This window comes from Carcharodon carcharias, chromosome 19 (assembly GCF_017639515.1).
Source record: "Carcharodon carcharias isolate sCarCar2 chromosome 19, sCarCar2.pri, whole genome shotgun sequence".
NCBI lineage: Eukaryota > Metazoa > Chordata > Chondrichthyes > Lamniformes > Lamnidae > Carcharodon > Carcharodon carcharias.
This window is the reverse complement of record NC_054485.1, coordinates 108,320,000-108,345,818: the sequence shown is the minus strand read 5'-3', so window position 1 is coordinate 108,345,818 and position 25,819 is coordinate 108,320,000. Positions and strand designations below refer to the sequence as shown.

The window sequence follows — 25,819 nt, the reverse complement described above, 5'->3', positions numbered from 1 at the left end:
CCCATCATTCTTGCTTTAGCAGAGGAATGCCGCTCGCGCAACCACCTCTCTCTGTGGCTGAACATTTTCTGAGCTGCGAGCCTAGCCATTATTGCAGCCAGATGATGTTGGGGACTGTTGTAATAGAGCTACAAGCAGTGACATCAAGGCACATCGCCACTGCTCTCGTAAAGTCAGCCTTGCTCATACAAAAGGGGAAGTCAAAATACATTGAGGACCCATGACTCACTGAAAGAAAATACTTTCTATGGTGTGTTCATGACCTCAGGCTCACCCCTCACTTTCTCAAGGGCAAGTGGATCTGGGCAATAAATGTTGGGCTTGCCAGTCTGCTCACACCCCATGAAAGAATGAAAAGAAGCACTTTACAGCCAAAGGGATTCTTTGTAAGAAGGTCATAGAGACCTGTTTTAGCGATAATGTTAGGAGATAAATACTGCCCTAGGGCACTGTGCATAATTCTCTGCTCTAGGAACATAGGAGCAGGAGTGGGCCATTCAGCCCATCGAGACTGCTCTGCCATTCAATTAGATCAAGGCCGATCATCTACCTCAACACCACTTTCCCACACTATCTCCATATCCCTTGATATCATTAATCCCCAGAAATCTATCAATCTCTGTCTTGGACATGCTCAGTGATTGAGCTTCCACAGCCCTCTGGGATAGAGAATTCCAAAGGTTCATCACCCTCTGAGTGAAGAAATTCCTCATCTCAGCCTTAAATGGTCTAACCCTTATCCTGAGATTATGTCCCCTGGTTTTAGACTCAGCAGCCAGGGGGAACATCTTATCCACATCCACCCGCTCAAACCCTGTAAGAATTTTGTAAAGTTCAATGAGGTCACCCTTCATTCGTCGAAACTCAAGGGAATTCTACAGTCATTCCATTATACCTTCAAAACTATGGCTTAGGCTTTTTTAAGATTCAACCTGAGAAGCAGAGGGGACATTGGTTTAACATCTCATCCACAAGGCAGCATCTCTGATGGCCCAGAACTCCCCTAGGAGAGTCGGTCTGGATTATGGACTCTAGCCTCTGGAGTAGGAATTGAGATCACAACCTTCTAACCGAGAGGGCAAAGTGCTACTCCCTGAGGCAACGCCGAAGGATAAGAAAGGAATATTTTAACCTACCCGCCTGGAAACTGAGGGCATTGGGTGGAACGCTGTTTTGACACTCCACGTGGGCAGGATTTTCTCCTCATTGGGCGGGCATGGGAGTGGCCGCGCAATGGTCCGTTGCCTGTGATTGGTCCCCGACTGCGATTTCATGCTGGCTGGCCAATTAACCTCAGCGCTGCTGGGGTGGGGGCGAGAGGAGCGCGAGCGCTGAAGTCTGTGCATGCGCGCGGGTGCAATCGGCGACAGCTCCCTGAAGGCACAGGGAGCCTGTGCTCAGGGAGCTGAAGACTTTTAACATTAAAAATAAAGATTTTAAAAAATAAGGAAAACGTGTCCCTGCTCATGTGACTCTGCTGAGCTGAAAACCCTGCCCATGATTTTGCCCTCTATTAAAGCTAACGAAAGGAAGTATTAGACGAGGGCGTAAACTGACTTTCCACGTGATCCCATGGGATTCCTGTCCAGGAACTTAGGGTCAAATTACCCTGATAGGAACAGGAGGAGGCCATTCAGCCCCTCGAGTCTAATCTACCATTCAAAGTGATGTTGGGTGGCCAATGTCAGAACTCCATTCACCAATCTTGCCTCCGTATCCCTTAATACCCTTATCCAGCAAAAATCAAACAGGCTCAGATTTTAAATTATTATTATGCTAGTATTTCCTGCTTGTTTGGTAATGTTGCCAACCCTCCAGAATTGGCCTGGGGTATCCAAGAATTGAAGATCAATCTTTACTGCTGTGTGCAATCCTGGAGACAACATTAAAAAATATAGATTTTTTACTTAAATTTTCTGTGAACATTTACGAACATATGAACATACGAAATAGGAGCAGGAGTAGGCCATTCAGCCCCTCAAGCCTGCTCCACCATTCAATAAGATCATGGCTGATTTGCTTGCGTTTTGCATTCCGCATTCCCATCTACCCCCGATAGGCTTTAATTCCCTTGCCTAACAAGAATCCATCTACCTCTGCCTTAAAAATATTCTGCCTGCCTCCACCACCTTCTGAGGCAGAGAGTTATAAAGTCGCACAACCCTCTGACAGAAAATGCTTCTCCTCATCTCTGTCCTGAAAGGGTGACCCCTGATTTTAAAACAGTAAAACATCCTTTCAACATCCACCTTGTCAAGACCATTCATGATCTTGTATACTTCAATCAAGTCACCCCTCACTCATCTAAACTCCATTGGGAACAAGACCAGACTGTCCAACCTTTCCTAATAAGACAACCTGGATATATCTTTACCAGATATAAAAATATTGAAAATGGAGGAAAAAGTGCTGCTGGTTGAGAGCTGAGCATCATCCCAGTTGGGTAATGAGTCTTTTAGCTTTCTAATTGGCGTAGGAAGGCAGTACATCACAAGGATGGATGTGTTGGCCGACTAATAGCTGGAGCGTGGGGGCAAGATGTGTGATGAAAACTCCAGGAGTGCGTTTAGTCACAGTTGGCAACCTTATTGTTTTGGCAGAGTTGATTTGAATCAAAAATTGGTAAGCAAAGCAGTAATTGAACAATAGGAAACCTTCGAAGAGGAGATGGTTCAGGTAGAGAAGGAACGCATTCCCATAGGGAGGAGAGGGATGGCATCCCAAAGCTGGAGATCTCCAGTTGACAAAAGATATAGCGAGTATAAGATAAGTGCTGTTACTACTCTACAGAAGCGTAGAAAATAGGAGCAGGAGTAGTTCATTTGGCCGTTCAAGCCTGCTCCACTATTCAATCTGATCTTGGCTGATCCTCTATCTCAAAGCCATACTCCCGCTCTCTCCCCATACCCCTTTACACCTTTAGAGTCCAGAAATCTATCTATTTCCTTCTTAAGTATATTCAGTGACTTGGCCTCCGCAGCCTTCTGTGGTCGAGAATTCCACAGGTTCAACACCCTCTGGGTGAAGAGGTTTCTCCTCATCTCAGTTCTAAATGTTCTACCCCCATATCCTGAGGCTGTGACCCCTTGTTCTAAACCCCTCAGCCAGAGGAAATATCATCCCTGCATCCAGTCTGTCCAGCCCTGTCAGAATTTTATACGTTTCAATGAGATCCTGTCTCATTCTTCTCAGCTCCAGTGAAAACAGGCCTAGTCGGCCCAATCTCTCCTCATACGACAATCCTGCCAACCCAGGAATCAGTCTGGTGAACCTTCGCTGCACTGCCTCTATGGAGGGTATATCTTTTCTTAGCTAAGGAGGCCAAAACTGAACACATTAATCTAGGTGTGGTCTCACCACGGTCCTGTACAGCTGCAGTAAGACATCGTTGCTCCTGCACTCACGTCCTCTTGCAATGAAGACCAACATACCATTTGCCTTCTTAACTGTTTGCTGCACCTGCAAGCTGCTTTCAATGATTGGTGTATAAGGACACACAGGTCTCTTTGTAGAGGCCCTTAGTTCGACCACACCTGGAGTACTGTGTTCAGTTTTGGCCCTCTTACTTAAGAAAGGTTGTAATTGCATTACAAGCAGTTCAGGCATTCCACTCGCCTGATTCCTGGGATGAAGGGGTTGTCTTATGCGAAAATGTTGGGCAGGTTAGGCTTATACCCATTGGAATTTAGAAGAATGAGAAGTGATATTCTTGAAACATATAAGATCCTGAGGGGGTTTCACAGGGTAGATGCTAAGAGAATGTTTACCGTTGTGGGAGAGTCTAGGATTCGGGGGGGCACAGTTTAAAAATTAGGAGTCTCCGATTTAAGACTGAGGTGGGGTGATCTGAGCATCTGTGTGGAATTCCCATCCCCAGGAAGCAGAGGAGGCTGGGTTATTGAATATATACAAGGCTGAGTTAGACAGGTTATTGATAGAGTCAATGGTTATTGGGGACAGACAGGAAAGCAGAGTTCAGGCCACAATCCGATTAGCCCATGATTCTATTGAATGGCAGAGCATGTTCAAGGAGCCAAAAGGCCTACTTCTGCTCCTAATTTTTTGTATTCTTGTGCGTCCTTGTATTAAAATAAGATAGATGAAGGGGAGTCAACCAAGCTGGATATAGGATATCTATAAGGGAATGAGTGGGACAAAGTTAGATTATGAGAATAGATCACCAGCTAACATAAAAACAAAGGCAAAAATGTTTTATAGATATATAGACAGTAAAAAGGGAGTCAAAGGAAGGGTGGGACCAAGAAGGAAGCAAGAAAGAGAGCGTTTTTGTGGAGGCAGCATGCGTGGTTGAGAAACTAGTTACCCTTGAGAAGGTGGTGGTGAGCTGCCTTCTTGAACTGCTACAGTCCACGTGGCATAGGTACACCCACAGTGCTGCTCAGGAGGGAGATCCTGCCTGGACTACAATACATGTGAGTTTGTGGATTGTGAGGCTGTCCTGAGTGAACAAATCTGAAATACTTGTTTTCATCTGAAATCTCCGGCTTAGATTCATCAAACTGGAGTACGAGCTGGAGACACTTGGACACATGAAGGGAGAGGATCTGGGCATCTTCCTCCAGCCTTCAAACATGGGGAGGAATATTTTTCTCTCAAGGGTCATTAGTCTGTGAAATTCTCTTCCCCAGAATGCAGTGGAGGCCGGGCCATTGAATTTATTCCAGACAGAGTTAGACAGGTTTTTGATTGACAAGGAGCCATGGATTATGGGGAGCAGACAGCAAAGTGGAGTTGGGACTATAACTGGATCAGCCATGATCTTATTGAATGGTGGAGCAGACTTGAAGGGCCAAATGGCCTATTCCTGCCCCTAAGTCCTATGTTTCTATGTCCTAAATGAGAGGAGGCACCTAAAAGATTGGCAATCCTTAAAATATTCATTGTCACAGAAGGCTGTGGAGGCCAGGTCATTGAGTGTATTTAAGAACGAGATAGATAGGTTCTTGATTGGTAAGTAGTTCAAAGATTACGGGGAGAAGGCGGGAGAATGGGGTTGAGAAACTTATCAGCCATGAGTGAATGGTGGAGCAGACTCGATGGGCCGAATGGCCTAATATCTGTTCTTATGTCTTATGGTCTTAAGTAGAATATCTGGTCTGGTTGGGATGCATTGTACCTTACTGAGTGAAGTTATGGTGGAGAATTTGGCTGCAAAGTGCTGAGGGGCAAGATCCAGGTTAGTTGAATTAACATAAATAGGTAAACTTTGAAAGACTTAATAATTTGGTACAAAACCAATTGCCATTTGAAAAGGTATAGGTTAATAAATGAAAGTCAGCATAGACCAGCACAGGCAAATTGTGTTAGGCTATCTCACCAAGCTTCTTTGATGAAAGAAAAGAGAGGTTTGGTGAGAGTAGAGTTGTTGATGTCGTGCAGAGTTTGGACTTTCGAGAGGCATTTAACAAGGTAGCACACAGACTTGTCAGCAACATTAAAGCTCATGAAATCAAAGGCAGAGTGGCAGCCCAGACACAAAATCGGCTAGGGGACAAAAGTTTGTATGAAGCTCCTGAACAAGCTAATTAAAAGCAGGGAGTAGTGGTAACCAGTTGTTTTTCAGGGTTTGGAGGGCAGTTTGTAGTGATGCTCCCCCAGGCCAGTGCTCCTTTTTGACATTAATGAGCTGGACTCGGTTACACAGGCACAATTTTAAAGCCTACAGATAATAGAACATACAGAAATGGAGTATAAAATGAGAAGGATAGTGTTTTTTTATTCATCCATGGGATGTGGGCTTCGCTGGCTATATTGCCCATCCCTAATTGCCCTTGAGTGGGTGATGATGAACTGCCCTCTTGATTTGCTGCAGTCCATGTGACGCAGGTACACCCACAGTGCTGTTAAGAGGAAGTTCCAGGATTTTGACCCAGCGACAGTGAAGGAATGGCGATATATTTCCAAGTCTGGATGGTGAGTGGCTTGGAGGGGAACTTTCAGGTGATGGTGTTCCCATCTATCTGCTGCCCTTGTCCTTCTAGATGGTAGAAGTTGTGGGTTTAGGAGGTACTATCTAAGGAGCCTTGGTGAGTTCCTGCTGGCCATCTTGAAAATGTACACACTGCTGCCAGTGTGCATCAATGGTGGAGGGCGTGAATGTTTGTGGATGGGGTGCCAAACAAGCTTTGTCCTGGACGTTGTCAAGCTTCTCGAGTGTTGTCGGAGCTGCACTCATCCAGGCAAGCGGAGAGTATTCCATTACACGCCTGACTTGTGGCTTGTACATAGTGGACAGGCTTTGGGGAGTCAGGAGGTGAGTTACCAGGATTCCCAGCCTCTGACCTGCTCTTGTAGCCACAGTATTTATATGGCTAGTCCAGTTCAGTTTCTGGTCAATTGTACCCCCAGGATTTTGATATTGCAGGATTCAGCGTTGTTAATGCCATTGAATATCAAGGGGCAATGGTTAGATTATCTCTTGTTGGAGATGGTCATTGCCTGGAACTTGTGTGGCGTGAATGTTACTTGCCACTTGTCAACCCAAGCCTGGATTTTGTCCAGGTCTTGCTGCATTTGGACATGGACTGCTTCAGTATCTGAGGGGTTGCGCATGTAACAGACCTCAGACGGATGTTGATTGGTGAAATGGGCTGATGAAATTGAACATTGGGAAGTGTGAAATTCAGTAGGAAGATTGAAAAGAGGCAACATAAACTAAATCAGGTGACATAGGTTTAAGGTCGCTTGCAAAAGAATCAAAGGAAAACATTAACTTAGGCAGCGAGAGGAGGGGAGTGGGATTAGCTGAATAGATCTACCAAAGGGCTGGTATGGCCATGGTGGGCTGAATGGTCTCCTTCTGTGCTGTATTGTACTATGATTCTACATAAAAAAGCAAGTATAGACAATATATTTGGATTTTTAAAAACTGCCGTGACAAGAGACGTTGCATCAGGTTGTTTTACATAGCGGATTTGCCAAATTTCTTAAATTATAACTCCATCAGCTGCTTGTCCACCCGTCACACAATGGTAGGGCAGTGGCAAAGTTCTTTTGATTAACACTCAAGCCTCCTCATGCCTGATCAACTCTGTTTATCTAACTAGTCAGGGTAAATCCTACTGCAAGCCCTGACAGGCTGGATTGCAGGTTGGATTACATCATCTGATTTACAAACCACTACCCTGTGACACTCTCTTTCCCTCACAGGAGATACATATATAAGGAACTGGACTGTGTCCCAGACTCATAACAAGCGTGCACAACCGTAGAAAAGCAAAGATGATTCTGAACTTGAAGAATGAGGTGTTCTGCTCTTTTGTCTTCTACGCTGTTCTCTCGCTCGTTAAGATGTTTGTCATTGCAGTCCTCACAGGTCAGGTCAGACTCCGCAAAAAGGTAAGAATTGCTCTTATTTGTTGCAAAACCTCTATTTTGGCTTTGAGATGAAATAATGCGAGCATTTTGTTTTTATTTTAAATGCATGCTACATTTAAAAGGAGTCCGTGAACCTCTTAACACCCTTAATCGTTGAGTTGTTTAATTCCCTCCACTGGTTTTGTCATTTTTTGGTCTTTGGGTGGATTAACCTCCAATAGTGGGTAGAAAGCCACAAATTCAGAGCACCTCCCCAGCGCTTAACTTCCTCACTATCAGGAATGAGCAGGAAATATGTTCGTAACAGTGAAGGTGTTGGATGTGTTGGAGCTAGGTTTAGATCTGCCACAAATGATCAAAAGCTGGAAAAGAGCCAGAAATTGTGGTAAGACTTTTATTCTGGAGGAGGATTATTCTGAACCATTCCACACAGTGGCAGTTTATCAGTCATTAAGAAGTGGCTTCAATAAGCTTATCAATTGAATTCTCTCTGACCATATTCTTTATTTCGAAGGAGAGCGGGGGAGTTCTCCCCAGAGTCCTGGGTGAATATTTATCCTTCAACCAGACAACAGAAAAAACCCACTAAATCACATTGCTGTTTGTGGCCTCTTGCTGTGCTTTAACGTATCCTACATTATACACTTCAGTAAAGCACTTTGTTGGCTGCAAATTGCTTTGGGATGTCCCAGGATGGTGAAAAGTCATTATGGAAATGCAAATTCTTTCTGTGCACATGAGGGCTGATGCTCAGTAATCGCATGACCTGAGTCAATAGTTCTGCAGTGTTCCCAGCCAATCAGCCTGAAGGTGTAGGCTGTATTTCAGGTATTAGAGTTTCTGCTTGGTTTCAAATAACATTGGCTGTGCATGAAAGAGAAAGGACTTCAGTTCTGCATTACCTTTCAAATCTCAGGATGTCCAATAGCACTTCAGAGCCAACAAAGCACTTTAGAAGTGTCATGACCTGTTGCCGACAGAACAGAATCACAGAATTATTCCAGTGCAGACGGAGGCCATTCGGCCCATCATGTCTGCACTGGCTCTCTGAGCATTTTAACCTAGTGCCAATCTCCTGCCTTTTTCCCATAGCCCTCACATTTTTTCTATTTAAATTACCATCCAATGCTCTCTTGAGTGCCTCAATTGAACCTGCCCCTACCACAATCCCAGACAGTGCATTCCAAACCCTAACTACTCACCTCGCATTTGCTTCTTTTGCAAAACACTTTAAAACTGAGCCCTCTGGTTTGCGATCTGTTTACGAGCAGGAACATTTTCTCCCTATCTGCTCTGTCTAGACCCCTCGTGATTTTGAAAACTTCTATCAAGTCTGGCCTTAGCCTTCTCCGCTCCAAGAAAAACAGTCCCAACCTCTCCAATCTTTCCTCATAACTGAAGTGTCTCGTCCCTGGAACTATTCTTGTAGACCTCTTCTGCACTCTCTCCAACACATTCACACAGCTGTGGTTTTCGTGTTATTTTTAACTGAGTTGAAACTTCAGCTAAATATAGATAGACCCTGTCAAACACATGTCAAACATTCAACTGCTGCTCATAGGAACACCAATTTCCTGACTTGTGTCTGTTATGACAACCAAGTAAGATGTGTAAAGCAGATTTTTTTTGGATGGGTCTGCGCTTGAATCCCTGTTCAAGATCATTGCTCCTTTAATCCATGGGAGGTTCAGAACAACATAACACAAGCTCCCCTCCAACCCCCTACCCAGTGGCCGCTCTTGGAGAGGGGGCAGGCAATATCTGCTGGTATTGCTTGAGGGATTCCACGAGAGATGGGCAGAGCAGGGTGGACAATGTCTGAAAGGCGACTGTTGTGGGGGGACACAGTTTTAACCTAAGCTGCCCAACAGGAAACTGACAGCATTGGGTGTAACGCTGGTTTTACGCCATGCCGATGTTACTCTCCATAGAATCATAGAAACTTACAGCACAGAGGGAGGGAGGCCAGTCAGCCCATCCTGCCTGTGCTAGCTCTTTGAAAGAACAGTCATGCTTAACCCCAAGGTCTGTAACCTTGTAAATTCCACCCCGTCCAGTAGCTGTTCAATTGCCTTTGCAAATTATTCATGAGACAAGCTGTCACCCTTTTAGGTTGAAGATTTCAGCTCCTGAAAGTGGAGAATAATATTGGGCAGGTATAAAACCATCCAACATTGTGGGGTTCCCTCCTGAATCAGATTCAAATTAGCCCCTTATCATGATATGGATGGGACTAACTCCTTTAGTATTGGTCAGCACTTTGTCATCTTTGCTTATGTTGAGCTTCATTCAGTTTGATTGGACCATATGTTTCTTCTCTTATCCTCGTAGTCTCTTAGGGTGACTGCTGTGCTGAGGGGTAACCCAGGGTTGCCTGCATCGAACTAGACCCCTGCCAGTGTTATAGGAGCTATAAATCATAGGGAAAGGGAAGGTTCGAAACACAGAGTCCCAGTGTGGGACCTCTCTGCTTCAAACTAAGACCACACTCTTCCCGCTAATGAAGTTAAAGCCTGCCTCACCAGACTCTCCATTGTCTCCTAGGCTTTCGCGAATCCAGAAGATGCTCTGAGACACGGAGGGCTGAAGCTTTGTAGAACTGACCCGGATGTCGAGCGTTGCCGGAGGTAAGGACCACACAGTGGGTGCTGTTGAGCCAGCGGTACTATCTACACCTTTCACACAGAATCACACAGGATTTTAACAGCACAGAACGAGGCCATTCGGCCTACTGTGTCTGCACTGGCTCTCCAAATGAGCATTATGTCCTAATGCCAATCTCCTGCCTTTTCCCCATACTCCCACCCATTGTTTCTATTCAAATAATCATCTAATGCCCTCTTGAATGCCTCAATTGAAGCTGCCTCCACCACACTTCCAGGCCGTGCATTCCAGACCCGAACCATTTGTTTTGTGAAAATGTTTTTTCTCACGTCACACTTGCTCACCCTTGTTGCTGTTGTGATTCTATTCCTGATTGTGGCTAAAGAAAAGTGGCAGAAGTCAGCACTGAGGCCCAGTTTTTCTTGGGTCTTGCGCACTCTTTTTGTGCTCTTATCCCTGGCCTCCACCCTCTGTGTGTCAGCTCTAACTGAAACCAACCTTGGGTGAGAGGACAGGGGACAAGGACAACTGGGGGTAATTTTAACCTAAGCAACCCATTTATACACTGATGGGACACTGAACGTGCACTCCACTGAAGTCAGTGGATAGTGATATCCAGTGAGGGAGTGAGTCCAGCATTTCATTCCATCCCACGGGACTCTCATCCAATAAATCAGGTTAAAATCAACCCTGGTTTGAATCCCAAACCTTAAGGAAAGTGGGGCGGCATGAGGGAGGTAGTGGAGCCATTCTCATAGAGAATAATGATCCTGAGAATTAGCCCTACAGTGTTGTAACCCAACCTCCAATCCACCATCCCCTTAACTGTGTTTCAGCCTTGATGAATAAACCCTTTCTGTTTCCAATGTGGGAAAAGCACGGTCTTGCGTTGGGTTGTCATCTGTCGAGAGACTGTTAATGGGCTGTTCAGTCATGGTGGGCATAGAAAATCTCGCCAAGTCCAATCCTCGCCCAGTAAACACTTGTATGTAATTTGCAGAAGGGGTCACTGTGCGCAGCGCAATAGGGTAGTGATCAGGCCTGACTAACCCCATCCACCACTACCCCTCTGCCACTCCCTCCCCCCCACACCCCCCAAACACCTTCTTTGCAACTAAGAGGCGTTGAAGCCAATTTTTAAGTCCTGCCACTGTTCCAGATGAGCTCAGGTAGACTAAGGGGGTCAAACTTTGGACATGAGATGTTTCCCTGCCGAGCTGGGACTTGGCAATGTTTCAAAGAGGGGCAGGGCAGATCGCCACTATGTAGTTACCCTGCAAAAATCAGCACTAAAGACAAAGTTATCTGGTCATTTGTCTCAGTGCTGTTTGTGGAATCTTGCTGTGCACATGTTGACACAATACCAAGAAAAGTAGTATTTCACTGGCCCTTTGGGAGGTCCTGCAGGAATGAAAGAGAAGTTATTTTGTTCTGTTCGTCATGTCCTCAGTACCGCACTGAGGATGTCAGTTGTCCATTGGAGTACTAGGGAGCCTTGCGGGTAACAATGAATTGTCCAAGCTTCCTGTTCCCTTTAATTTGTCTAGTGGGTTGCCTTGAGTGTCCCCAGACTAGATTGAACAACTGGGGGAGGTCAGGATAATGGAGTTGAGGTCACAATCAGGTCAGCCATGATCTTACTGAATGGCGGAGCTGGCTCGAGGGGCCGAATGGCCTACTCCTGCTCCTAACTGCATGTTTGTATATAAGGGCCACCTTCGGTGCTGTCCTGTTCTATGGGCATAGGGCAATTCTCTGCCTAACAGAAAAAAAACATGAGACACATGTTATCATTTGTCTCTATGAAATGAGCGCTATTTATCTGATCTCCTGCAGGCAGGTTGAATGGTGAGGAGCTGGTGAAGAGAAGGTCAAAAGTCTTCATTTCTGGTCATTGTGGGACTCCTCAGCTCTGTCAGTATATCCCTGCAGTTTGATATGGTCTTCATGGATTCTTGGTTCAATATATCCCTCTCCAAATATGTTCATCCTTGGCGCTGTCTTGCCCAAATGTCATCTGGACATTTCAAGTGTGAATAACGCAGATGACCACCTAGCACATCTCCATCAGGCTACCTGTGAAAGGCACCCATGTAGGCAAGGGCAATGAAATGTGTCACCTTCAACTAACCAGTTGTTTTCTATTTCATCGTCGCAGGGCTCATCGTAATGACATGGAATGTGTCTACCCCTTCCTCTTCCTGGGCGTGCTGTACTGCTTCCTGGATCCTACTCCGTCTATTGCAAGGATCCACTTCCAGATCTTCTTCTTGGCCAGATTGGTTCACACTGTGGCCTATCTGTTCGCCCTGAAAGCTCCGACCAGATCCCTGGCCTACACCGTGGGGCAGATCCCATGCTTCTCCATGGCCCTCAAGATTCTGATCAATGTTGCCTCCTACTGGTGAAGGAAGAGCTCACTACCATTCGAGGGGTGGAATTTGGTTCGATTCCACCTTGGAAGCCTGAAGATTTCCTTTGAAGTCTGTGTCTCGGGGCTGACGTAAATGATCTTTTTCTCACTGAGTAAACTGTGAACTTTGCAGTAAAGCTCTGAGAGTGAGGGGAGAGGGGGCAACATATTTCAGTACCTCAGGCACTCCACTAGGAGGCAGTAACTGACACACTAACTTGAATTTATACAAGATAGGACAGTAAAAATGTCCCAGGTTGCTTCACAAGTGCAGTAACAGACCAAAATTTGACACCAAACCACATAAGGAGGAATTAGAGGCAGGTAACTCAACGTTGGCTCAAAGAGGGCCAGTTTTAAAGAGCCCCTTAAAGGAGGAAAGAGAAGTAACAGTTTAGGGAGGAAATTCCAGAGCTTAAAATCTTGGCAGCTGAAGACATGGTGGTGTCAATGACGAAGCACTTGAAATCAGGCTTAACCTCTCTATAGCAGGTACTGGGTGGAGTCAGCTGTCAAGGATGGATTCTCCACTCGCAACCTGAATTTAACTGATTGCTCCTGTGCTAGAGAGACCAAACTCGCATCAAAATTGGTTTGTTTCTAAAATGAGTGCAATGTCCTTAACAATATGGAAGGTCAAACAGAAAAATCTATCCCAATACAACTGCCTCCTCTTTCCACGGATGGTTTGGGATTCAAAATGTTGAATCCTCTCATCATTTGCTCCTCCATCTCCTCTCGTCTCAGAGATCAGGGTGCTTTTAGCCTGAGGTTCCAGATGGGAATCCCATGGGATCGAGTGAGCACCCATTTACACCAAGGTTCAGTATTATTTTCCATTGATTTTAATGGAGATTAAAGTTGAGCAGCATGTCAAACCAGCATCACTCCCGATCCCATCGGACATTTTAGTTTAAAACAATTCCTTATCCCACCAGTGGGAACTGGGCAGATTCAGATAACATGTTCCATTTTGTGCTCTGTCCCAATTTTCTACCCTCACAACTCCGCTGACATCATTGGAAAGATCACCAGACTAACATTCAAATATATTAACTCAATGCTGCTGTTGTTTAAAACCTCTGTCAGTCAGTCATTTCAATGTACAAAGACATTGTGTTATTTTTATGACTGTTTTGCCTTCTGTTTATTTATTGATGTTAATAGTTTAATTTAATAAAAGTTAAGGGTAAAAGTTGGAATATTGGATTGTCTTTATGATGATAATGAATCAATAATGTGGTAAGAATGATCATTCTCCTTGGGGGTGAGAGGTGTTGGAAGTGAGCTGTGAATACGAACATAAGGAGGTAGGAAATAGGAGCAGGAGTCCGCCATTCCGGCCCTTTGAACCTACTCCACCATTCAAAACAATCTTGACTGATTGTCTACCTAAACTCCACCTTGCTGCATTGTCCCTACATTCCTTGATTCCCTTTGTATTTCATTAATTCCTAAATTTGTGGATGATACCAGTTTGGTGGTGGGGAGGTGGGGTGGGTGAGGTGGATAGTCAATGCTGAGGAGGGTTGCAACGATTGACAGGAAGGCATTAATAAACTTGCAGAATGGACAAATTATTGGCAAATGAAGTTTGACACAGTTAAATGTGAGGGAGTACATTTTGATAGGAAGATTAGGGATGTCACTTGTTATTTGGAAGGTGCGAGCCTGCGTGGGGTACAGATCGGAGTACAAGTACACCAATCACTAAACCTTGTGCTACGGGTTAGCGAGGACATTAGAAGAAATCAAAATAAGCACTAGACTTACATGAAAACATACAAATTAAGAGCAGGAGTAGACCACTTGGCCCCTCGAGCCTGCTCTGCCATTCAATAAGATCATGGCTGATCTGATTGCAACTTCACACCTATCCGCGATAACCTTTCACTCCCTTTCTTATCAAGAATCTATCTAGCTCTGCCTTAAAAATATTCACAGACTCAGCTTCCACCACCTTGTGCGGAAGAGAGTTCCAAAAACTAATGACCCTTTGAGACAAAAAGTTTCTCCTTGTCTCTGTCTTAAATGGGCGACACCTTATTTTTAAACAGTGACCCCAAGTTCTAAATTCTCTCACAAGAGGAAATATCCTCTCCACAATCACCCTGTCATGTCCCCTCAGGATCTCATACGTTTTGATCAAGTTACCTCTTACTGTTCTAAACCCCAGTGGATATAAGCCTAACCTGTCCAACTTTCCTCATAAGACAACCAGCCCATTCCTGATATTAGTCTGGTAACCTTCTCTGAACTGCTTCGAATGATTCATTTCCAGAAGAATAGATTTGAAAAGTCAGGGAGTTATGCTAGGCCTGTACCAAACCTTGGTTAGACGACACTGTGACTGTGTGCTGTGGGCCGAGTACTGCGTGCTGTTCTGGTTGCCATTTTGGAAAAAGGATATAGAGGCACTGGAGAGGGTCCAGAGAATATTTGCAAAGATTGTCACAACAGTAAATTGAGAGAAGATGGGAGGAGGCTCGAATATACTGGAAACATCAACACGGCTTGGTTGGGCTGAATCACCTGTTTACTGTGCTGTATATCCTAAACAAACCTATCTAACCCTATGAACTTGTTGTGTAAATTACCGTCCACGTTTGCCATATTACAACAGTGGCTAGACATTGAGAAAAGCTACAGGTGAGTGGAAAGTGCTGTGTGATATCCGGAAGCTGTGAAAAGTGTTATAGAAAGGCAAATCTTCCTTTCTCATTTCTTTATCGTGAGCCAGGCAGTGACTTTGAAACTGCCATCCAGTGGTTATTTAGATGTGGTAGTGTTAAAGGAAGATTTTGTTTCCCCTGGTCCCTATTCCCACATTGGGTTAGAAACAAGAAACTCCTTCAAATAGTCACTTGTGCAACACCCATTCCCAGCAAACACTTACCTGGCTGTTCAGCAATGCGCAAGGGGATTGGACAACAGGAACACTCTGCACTAGGAGGGATTTCATATCACTTCATGAGTTTGCATCAAAAACAATCTGTGGTCGAATGCTATGTACCTTTAAAAGAATTGACCATGTGCTGTGTCGACCAATCACTACACAGCGTTGGTTGGGGGGGTGGGGGTACTTTGGTAACTGTAAGCTTCGAGCTTGAGGTGATTGAAGAAGCACACATGGTGTTAGTGCTCCAATTTTAGTTCCAATAAACCACCAGCATTTTTCAGTTAATCCGTCTCTCTGCCTATATTGTTTCAAGCACCAACTATTGTGTTAATATCAGGGGTGCTGCTAGCATTCACCAGACAAAGTGAACCTGAGAACCAAAAACATAAAACAATCCCAAACTCTTTTCGGCTTCTCTCTGCAGAAGAAAACCTCATCATTTGCTTTAATAAATGCAAAATAATGCAGATGCGGCAAAAGAACAAAAAGTACTGGTAAAACTCAGCAGGTCTACGGAATTGGAGGCAGAGTTAACGTTCTCAGTCCAATATGACTCTTCTTTGGAACTGTTTCACAGATGCTGCGTCAGTTCTGAAGAAGAATCATATTGGACTGGGAAACGTTAACTCTGTTTCTCTTTCCATAGGTGTATTTCCTCTACATTGGAGAGACCAAACGCAGACTGGGTGACCACTTTGCGGAACACCTTCAGTCTGTCCACAAGAATGACCCAGACCTCCCTGATGCTTACTATTTCAACACTCCACCCTGCTCTCATGCCCACACGTCCATCCTTGGCTTGCTGCATTGTTCCAGTGAAGCTCAATGCAAACTGGAGGAACAGCACCTCATCTTCCGACTAGGCACTTTACAGCCTTCCGGACTGAATATTGAGTTCAACAATTTTTGATCATGAACTCTCTCCTCCATCCCCACCCACTTTCCGATCCCCCTTTTTTCCAATAATTTATATAGATTTTTCTTTTCCCACCTATTTCCATTATTTTTAAATGTATTTCCATCCATTGTTTTATCTCTACCTTTTAGTCTGTTTCGATCCCTTCCCTCCACCCCACCCCCACTAGGGCTATCTGTACCTTGCTCGTCCTGCTTTCTACCCTTAATGTCACCTATTAGCACATTCCTTAGATAATATCACCACCTTCAACACCTCTTTGTCCTTTTGTCTGTGACATCTTTTGGCTATCTCCACCTATCAGTGGCCCTTTATCCAGCTCTACTTGCCCCATTTCCCCCTAAACCAACTTATATTTCACCTCTTTTCTATTTTTCCTTAGTTCTGTTGAAGAGTCATATGGACTCGAAACGTTAACTGTGTTCTTCTCCGCAGATGCTATCAGCCCTGCTGAGTTTTTCCAAGTTAATTAAAGCATTGGTCCTGATAATCTGTAGTTCTAAAGGGTTAGAATTGAAAAGTAGGGAAGGTATGCTAAACCTGTATTAAGCCTTGGTTAGACCACCCTTAGAGAACTCTATGCAGTTCTGGTCACCACGTTAGAGGCACTGGGGAGGGTGCTGAGAAGATTTACAAGGATGACCCCTGAAATGTGTGGGTTCACATATCAGGAAAGGATTGACAGGCTGGCTTTCTTTTCCCTTGGAAAAAGGAGGCTGAGGGGTGACCTAATAAAGTTCTTTAAAACTCTGAAAAGTTTTGATTGAGTGGATACAGAGAATGTTTCCTCTTGTGGGGAAGAGCAGATCTAGAGGCCATCAATAGAAGGTAGTCACCAAGAAATCCAATAGGAAATTCAGGAGAAACTTCTTTACCCAGAGAATGATGAGAACGTGGAACTCATTACCACAGGGAGTGGTTGAGGTGAATAGTATAGATGTATTTAAGGGGACATTAGGCAGGCATTTGAGGGAGAAGTGAATAAAGGGTTACAATGATAGATTTAGATGAGGAAAGAAGGGAGGAGCTCAAGTGGAGCATTTTTTGTGGCCTTTTTTGTGACGTATATCCTATGTAATCCTTTGATATGTTAATATCAGAGATAACGGGACAGTTTGTGGGGTGAATGGACCATGCTGGAACAGCGAATACAGGAAATTTGGACAGAAAGGATGCACATTGCTAACGGAACCTGTCCAACATTCCTTCCCATTAATTCAAATAGATAACAAAGGAAGAACTTGCATTTACACAGCACCTTTCTCAACAAACACTTTGGGACACCCCAAAGCTCCTTACAGCCAATGAATCTCCTCTGAAATATTCCAACCTGACAATGAACGGATTTTTTTTTTTTTTGGTAGCCATATTGGTCGAGCGATACACAGTGATCCAGGGCAGCCCCTTCTTCGAAATAATGTTGCCGAATCTTTTACGTTCACCTGAGATAGAAGACAGGGGCTCAGTCTAACAGCATTGGAAAGACAGTGCCTTCGACCAAGCGGCACTCCCTCAGTGCTGCACTGGGTGAGTCAGCCTAGATTGTGCACTCGATGCGCTGGAGCATGACTCAAACCCGCAACCTTCTGACTCAGAGGCATGAACGTTACCCACTACCGCTGACGCCCCCTGGGAAACGTAGATCGTGATTCAGATGAACAGACTTGCAGATGTCCTCGCCTCCCTCTGTCCCTTTATTCACCCTGTGAGGGTGATCCAACAGTCCCCAGTAATGGAAACAGGAAGAGCTGCCCCACGCACCCCCACCACCCCGCCCCCCCCTCCCCCCACCCACCACCCCTACCCCCATCATCCCATTAATTCCTCATTTTCTACATGAGTATTGACACAAACTGATGACTAACTCTCTGAGCATGTACCCGGTCTGGGAGGGAGACCAGCTGCAGATGAGTCGCAATGAACGATGGACAGGGATGCAGCCACCTGTGTGTGCAGACCATAACCTAAAGCCATTCACTTACACATGTGCTGAAAGATTGGATAAGGTCTAGCACTGTCTAGGCAACCACAGCTAAAACTGAACTTATAGCTTGCGTTACGGCACAGCAGATGGTAAATGCCAAACTGATCAAATCCCAGAGGGAAACTTGAAACAGTTGCCACAACCGTTTTGCAATTTGTATTCTATTTCGAGATCCGTACCCTGAATTCAGAAGTAATGAGACTACCTAGACATCAGAGGTTTTATAGTAAACTAAATTAAACATTCATTAATAGAAGGAAAGATTTTAAGCGCATACATACATCTACAAATTACCACTAGACTAGCTGCTAACTCCCCTAATTAATCTGATCCTGGTTACACCTCCATTAAGGCAAAAAAACAAATAGATTTACTTGTTGCTAGACCCAGGCAAAGTGACACAATATTCTGGACAGGAATTCAAAGTGAATTTTCTCAGCTTCGGTTCCTTGATGCATAGAAGGCTGGAGGATTTTCGCACTTGTGTTAGATCTTAGAATTCCTTCCCCCTTACACATAACCTCATCTCCTTGATATATGTTTCTCCTTTTTTAATATAAATTCAGTTGTTCCAATATATCTTTACAACTTCACCTTTCTCATAACATAAATCTTTCATAGTGCTCATATTATGTAACCTTTGGGAAAAATAGCTACACTGTTTGTCTTAGCTCCATATGCCCAGGAGCAACATCTAACCATCTCTTTGAAATTCAAACTAATCTTATTTATCTAAAAAGGTAAATGTTCCTCATATTCTAAAAATTCAGCCATGTTTATGTATTTAGCATTTCAAACCTACCTTCCCTTCTGATAACTCAAAAGCTCCAGATCAGCTGTCTCCAATTCAATTAAATCCCCCACACACAGCCTACAGAGAAACTAATCCAAACTTCACTATTAACCCACTTTTACAATAAATCACAATAATATTATGAAAATTATTATATCTTTAAATACTATAGTTGACACAGAAAGTCCAGCGTTGACTGTCATGAGAAAAGGAAGGTTCATGCTATTACATATACAAACATTCGAACATATGAATTAGGAACAGGAGTAGGCCACTCAGCCCCTCGAGCCTGCTCCGTCATTCAACCATGCATCGGACCCGGAAACAGAGTGAGTTTCTGTATGTTTCTGCCGTAAGTTGCTTTGTTTGAGTGCATTTAAACATGTCACCTCAACTCATGCAAACGTGAGCAGCACATCAGGGAACGTCTGACTATGATGGGTGAGACACAAAATTCCCAAATGGGGCACACATTGTGGGGGAGTTTTAATTAGCTGGGTGGGAATCCAATGGGGTGGGGCAGAAATACCAGTTTTATATCCCCACCTGCTATTATTCTCATAGAATCACTGAATTGTATAGCTCAGGTGGAGGCCATTCAGCCCATTGTACTGATGCTGGCTGTTTGAAAGAGCTAGTTTCAATCATCCCGTTCTTCCCCCACAAACATGAAAATTCTTCCTTTCCAAATATTTATCCCATTTCCATTGGAAAGTTACTAATAACTCTGCTTCCACTGCCCTTTCAGACAACGCATTCCAGATCATAACAACTCTCTGCATGAACCCATTCCTCCTCATCTCCTCACCATTCCCCCCCCACCCTCAGCAGCTGTTTTGCCAGTTATCCCAAACCTATATATTTCTGATGGAGAGTAAAATTGGGCGTAAAACTGACTTTGCACCCTGCCTCATTAGTTTTCCAATGGCATTTTGTGTTCAAATTGCCTCCATTGTGTTTGATACCAGGTCAGAGGCTAGGAATCCAGTGTGAGTAACTCACCTCCTGACCCCGCCCCCCAAAGTCTGTCCAACATTTACAAGGCACAAGCCAGGAGCGTGATGGAATACTCCCCACTTGCCTGGGTGAGTGCAGCTCCCACAACACTCAAGAAGCTCAACACCATCTAGGACATAGCAGTGCGCTTGATTGGCACCCCTTCCAAAGACATTCACTCCCTCCATCACCGATGCACAGTAGCAGCAGTGTGTATCATCACCAAGGCTCCTTAGACAGCACCTTCCAAACCCATGGCCACTACCATCCAGAAGGGCAAGGGATGCAGACACATGGGAACACCACCACCTGGAAGTTCCCCTCTAAGCCACTCACCACCCTGACTTGGATGGGCAATAAATGCTGGGCTAACCAGTGATATCTGCATCCCACGAAAGAATTGAAAAAAAGGAGCTGTGACCTTCCATCCCTCAGAATGTTCCACCTCGGTCCAAGACGCAACATAATTAGCTAATCAATGATCATCAGTTTACAGCAAATGATGGAACTTTTAGCCCATTAAAGCCTCCGCTCTTTCCCACTGAATATTGTACAGGGTTTTCCCGACTCCTAGCAGCACCATCTTGTTCCAGTGGGCACCATATTGTCAAAGCGGTGAGGTCATTGTCCACTGCTTTCCATTTATTGAAACCATTGGATGGAAATTGAAGGAAAGGTAACAGGCTGCTTCTCCTGATCAGCCACTGGCCATGTGCGTGGCTTATAGCGGCTATGTCGGGCCTTGGAACATTCCGGAACTGGTTTCCACACACAACTGGGTAAAAATATGGTCCCGGGTCAGAGATGCGAGAATAGGTTCAGAACAGCAAGTTACAAGCTGCCACAAGACATTAAGCAAGGCCAGAGTGGCTTTGCCCTGGTGTAATCTTGAATCACCTCAGCATGTCTTGAATTTTCCAGATTTCTTCCAGCTTAGTTTACCTGGAATTTTATCTGTCTTTTTTCATTCACCCAAGAGGCAGCCTTCAGTGTGGAATAGGAAAGAAGAAAGGTCCTGTATTGATATGGCGCCTTTCACGACCTCCAGATGTGCTGAAATGCTTTTCAGCCAATGAAGTATTGTCATTGGAATCTGGTCGCTGATGTAATATTGGAAACACTCAGCAAGTAATTTGTGCACAGCAAGCTCCCTAAAACAGCAAAGTCTTGCTGTTTTTTTAATTCATTCTTGGGATGTGGGCGTCTCTGGCAAGGCCAACATTTGTTGCCCTTCCCTAAATGCCCTTGACCTGAGTGGCTTTTTAGGCTGTTTCAGAGGGCAGTTAGGAGCCAACCACATTGCTGTGGGTATGGAGTCACGTGTAGGCCAGACCAGGTAGGGATGACAGATTTCCTTCCCTAAAGGATATTAGTGAACCAAATACGTTTTTACAACAATTGATGATAGTTTCCTGGTCACTATTACTGAGACTGGCTTTCAATGTCAGATTTATTAATTGAATTTAAATTCCACCAGCTGCCATGGTGGGGTTTGAACCTGTGTCCCCTGAAGTATCAATCTGGGCCTCTGGAAAATGAGCCCAATGACAATGTCACTATACCACCATCACCCACTGTGATAATGGCCTGGTGATCTCCTTATTGGTTGAGGATCAAATATTGTTCCCAGGACACTGGAGAGAATCCCCTTTCTCTTCTTCAAAGTGACAATGGGGTCTTTTACATCGATCTGAGAGGGCAGAGGGGGCCTGGGTTTAATTTCCTATCTAGGAAACCCCACCTCCAACAGCACAGTGCTCCCTCAGTACTGCACTGGAGTGTCAGCCTGGAATTTGTGTTGAAGTCTCTGGAGTGGGACTCGAACTGATAACCTCCCTGACTCAGTGTGCGCATTGTGATGCATAAGGTATTGCAGTTGTGTAGATCAAGCTGTGCGGTCCAGAGGGTCTCATCCTGCCTGTCATTATTGGCACGCTTGAATTTGAAACAAGAGATCAAAGGAGCTGGCCATTCCCAGCGGCAATTTTTTTTTTCAATTCCGATGTTTTCTCCTGTTGGGGGTGCCCAGCCGAGTTTAAGAGGAGACACCAAGACTGGAAGTGAAGCAACTTCCCACAGCAGGTTCTCTGTCCAACCCCTCTCGCATCGACAACCTGGCTCACACATCAAAGAATCTAACAAGCAAGTCACTTTGTGCGCTATGAATCTAATTACATTCACAAACTGCACTAATCCACGGAGCTGTCTTTTCTGGAATGTGACAAGACACTGCTTGAAGTGTTTCTCCCCGCCCACTACCAAGCAAGCATCCATCATCCAGACATGTCTGCAACTCAGCAACTGGAGAGAGCAAAGAGGTCATGCTCACATCTGGGCTTTACAAAGGGAGAACGCTGAACCTTTGCTGAGCCTTTATGCACCATTGTCTAGGCCTCAGCTGGAGGATTGTGCTCAATCCTGGGCACATACCACACACTTTAGGAAGTGTAATGACTTGATGCACCAGACAGGTTTCAACAAGGAATAGATAAACTTTATTGCCAGGAGCTTTTCAGGTGCTACATGCCTGAACCAGATCCTCGACAGGAATCTCCACAACCCCACCCCTGGATTCCACGTGCTTAGGGTTCATTGGCCGGAGGATTGAAGAATATCATGTGGCCCCTCTTAGGCAGTAGGAGAGGCTATACCTTCAGTTACTACAGGAAGGAGGGCAAGGTCTTGAACAGGCTGCTGAAGAGGGAATTCACTTTCCGGAACTCAGGAGAAATTGGAGGAGTCAGGCTTGTTCCCTCAGAGCTGAGAAGGTTAAGGAGATGTTTAACTGAGGTGCTCAAATGTGCAAAGATGTTGGGTGGAGTAATTAAGGATAAACTGATTCCATTTGCAGAAGGGTTAGTAACTGAAGGAAAGGTAAGGTGATTAGCAAAAGAACCAGAGGCAAATGGAGGGAGTTCTATTTACTCAGTGTGACGTTATAATCTGGAATGTGCTGCCTGAAAGACCAAATTTAATAGTAACTTTCAAAAATAGAATCAGACGAGCACTAGAACAGGGCAAATTGGCAGGGTTATGGGGACAGAGCAATGGGAAGTGGGGTTTCATTAGATAGCGCTACTGAAGAGCCATCACAGGAACAATGGCCTCTTTTTGTTCTGTATGATTCAATGACAGCAATGTGTTAACCTGACCATCAGCATTGTTACATCGAGTATCTGTATGGCCTTTGGTGTAGTGTACACAATAATACACACAATCACCTTCACCCTCTAATATGTTCCCCTTGGCCAGCTGGCTGGATCCAAGATCAGCTTCTTCATTGCCCCCATTCTGTGTGTCTTCAGTGTATCCAGTTACCTCATGTCCTTCACGTTTTTAAACTTACTGCTCTGCTGCTCCTTCTTAAGTGAAAGACCTCCATTTCCATAGTTCCTTTCACAACCTCAGGGCATCCCAAAGCACTTTTCCAGCCAATGAAGTACTTGCCTTGAAGTGTCATGCACTGTTGTAATGTAGAAAACTCAGAAGCCAATTTGCACACAGCAAGCTCCCACAAATAGCAATGCAGTCACGACCAGGCAATGTGCCTTTGTGATATTGATTGAGGAGTAACCATTTGCCAACGCACCAGGGATAACTCTCCTGCTCATTTCCTTTTGAAATAGTGGCATGTGATCCTCTACATCAAACCCAGCAGGCAGATGGGGATTCAGTCTAACATCACATCTGAAAGATGGCACCTCTGACAGTGCAGCATTCCCTCAAATACTGCACTGGAGTTTCAACCTGAATTTTTGTCTTTACGTCCTGGAGTGGGATTTGAACCCAGAATCATGTGACTCAGAGGCAAGTGCACTACCAACTGTGCCGCAGCTGACTCATGGGGGCTACTCAAAAGACTTCACAGAAAATGCAAAAGAAGACAATTTTTTTCATGCCCTCCATCCCTCCCCTATGATTTTTCTCCTGCCATTTGCTTCGTGGTTGGTCTTTATTTCCTGGAGACCCTAGGACAGTCCTGGAGGGTTGGCAACCCGCTGCCCACCCCCACCTGCCCCCTTAATTAATAGAATCTCAGGGTCATGTAGAAGACGTGAAGCAGACAGATAAAACATTAGAAATCATGGTTAGGTCTCAAGTGTGGTCAATTCTGGGTGCCACACTTACAGAAAGATGTACAGATGTTTGAAAGGGTTGAGAGAGGGTTTACCTGGATATTACAGGAGGGAATTCGTCATGAGAAGGATCAGGATAAGTTAGGACTGTTCTCCTTGGAACAATGGTGACCTCATAGATTTTTGCTTGGGCAGACGGAGAAAAATTTTTCCCTCTGGTGAGTGGGTCAATAATCAGAGAGAAAATTAACAATTGGTCAGTCAAAATCATCGGCAAAAGATCTGAGGGGAGACGGGGAGAATTTTTTCACTCAGAACTGCCGGGATCTAGAATGCTTCTTTTCATTTGTTCATGGGATGCGAGCATCACTGGCTAGGCCAGCATTTATTGCCTATCCCTAGTTGCCCTCGAGAAGGTGGTGGTGAGCTGCCTTCTTGAATTGCTGCAGACCATGTGGTGTAGTCCATATGCTGTTTGGGAGGGAGTTCCAGGATTTTGACCCAGCGACAGTGAAGCTACGGCGATATATTTCCAAATTAGGATGGGGCGTGGTTTGGAGGGGAACTTGGTGGTGTTCCCATACGTCTGCTGCCCTTGTCGTCTGAGATGGCATCAGTTGTGGGTTTGGAAGGTGCTGTCTGAGGAATCTTGGTGAGCTTCTGCAGTGCATCTTCCAGATGGTACACACTGCTGCCACTATGTGCCAGTGGTGGAGGGAGTGGATGTTGAAGGTGGTGGATGGGTTTCCAATCAAGCGGCCTGCTTTTGTCCTGGATGTTGTCGAGCTTCTTGAATGTTGATCGAGCTGGCTAAGCATGTGGAGCTGTAAATGTGGTAGAAACTGAGTCCATGAATAATTTAGAAAGGGAGTTGGAAAGGCACTTGAGGATGAAGATTTTACAGGAGAACAGACATAAAGAAGGAGTGTGAGACTAAGCATGGTTGTCCTTCCAAAGAGCAGGCAGGATGGGTTGAATGGCCTCTTTCTCTGCTGTAAGATTTGATGGGTCCCTGAAGGTGACCAGCTTCACATCATTGGAATTCATTTTACTGTAGGCTTTCAGACAAGGCAAATGTATTTACAGCTTTATATTGGCTGTACTTTCACTCAGGAATTTGCACGATTCCCTGGGAGTCCCTCCCTCAGGGTGGTGTGGTCCAGGGTAGTCACAACAAACAACAAAATGAGCAATTGTAGCTGGGAGGCGGGGGGGGGGGGGGATGTGGAGGGAGGCAGACAGTACACTGACAACATAATATTTTTTTTGCACAGTGCTCCTTCAGGTCTGTTTGGCGGTTCTCATTTCACTTATTCAGCCTGTGGTTGTTATGGAAACGTAGACAATATTTCCGACTTGCTCACTCTCTGGTTAACCCCTGAGGGCTGAGGAAGGCTGCAGATTGTGTAAACATTGAGCAATGTAGAAAAGTGGAGAGGTGGGTTTGGAATGGAACTGTGCTGATACCTGCTGGGGGGAAGATGAACATTCCACACCAGTGCCAAGTTATTTGGGGTGGGGTGTGGTGGTGGTGGTAGCAGTGGGGGAGGGGTGTGTGGTGGAGGGAAAAAAGACCCGGTTTAGCTGCACGTAACCCTGACTTAACCCAGTTTAGTTCAGTTGGCTACATGGCTGGCATTGTGGTTCAGATTAATGCCAACAGTTTAGGTTTGATTCCTGCTCCGACTCAGGTGAGAACTGCCTCCTTGCCCTGTCCCTGAGAGTTGAAGGTGATGGCAAACCACTATTGGCAATAAAACACCACCTGGAAAATGGATCATGATGAAACTTCAGCAGATA

General features: G+C 44.9%; 1 protein-coding gene across 1 annotated transcript; it reads left to right on the top strand.

The window, feature by feature from the left end:
• The first annotated feature begins 7,193 nt into the window (after window positions 1-7,193).
• On the top strand, window positions 7,194-13,557 carry LOC121291912 (prostaglandin E synthase-like). The gene is made up of 3 exons (XM_041213570.1): window positions 7,194-7,359; window positions 9,883-9,965; window positions 12,101-13,557. The coding sequence occupies exons 1-3, from the start codon at window positions 7,243-7,245 to the stop codon at window positions 12,348-12,350; spliced, it is 450 nt and encodes a 149-aa protein (XP_041069504.1). The 5' UTR covers window positions 7,194-7,242; the 3' UTR covers window positions 12,351-13,557.
• The last annotated feature ends 12,262 nt before the right edge of the window (window positions 13,558-25,819 follow it).

Coding starts and splice junctions, on each gene's coding strand:
- LOC121291912 (XM_041213570.1), top strand. CDS start 7,243: ATGATTCTGAACTTGAAGAATGAGGTGTTCTGCTCTTTTGTCTTCTAC. Junction 7,360..9,882: donor AGGTCAGACTCCGCAAAAAG/GTAAGAATTGCT, acceptor ATTGTCTCCTAG/GCTTTCGCGAATCCAGAAGA. Junction 9,966..12,100: donor GATGTCGAGCGTTGCCGGAG/GTAAGGACCACA, acceptor TCATCGTCGCAG/GGCTCATCGTAATGACATGG.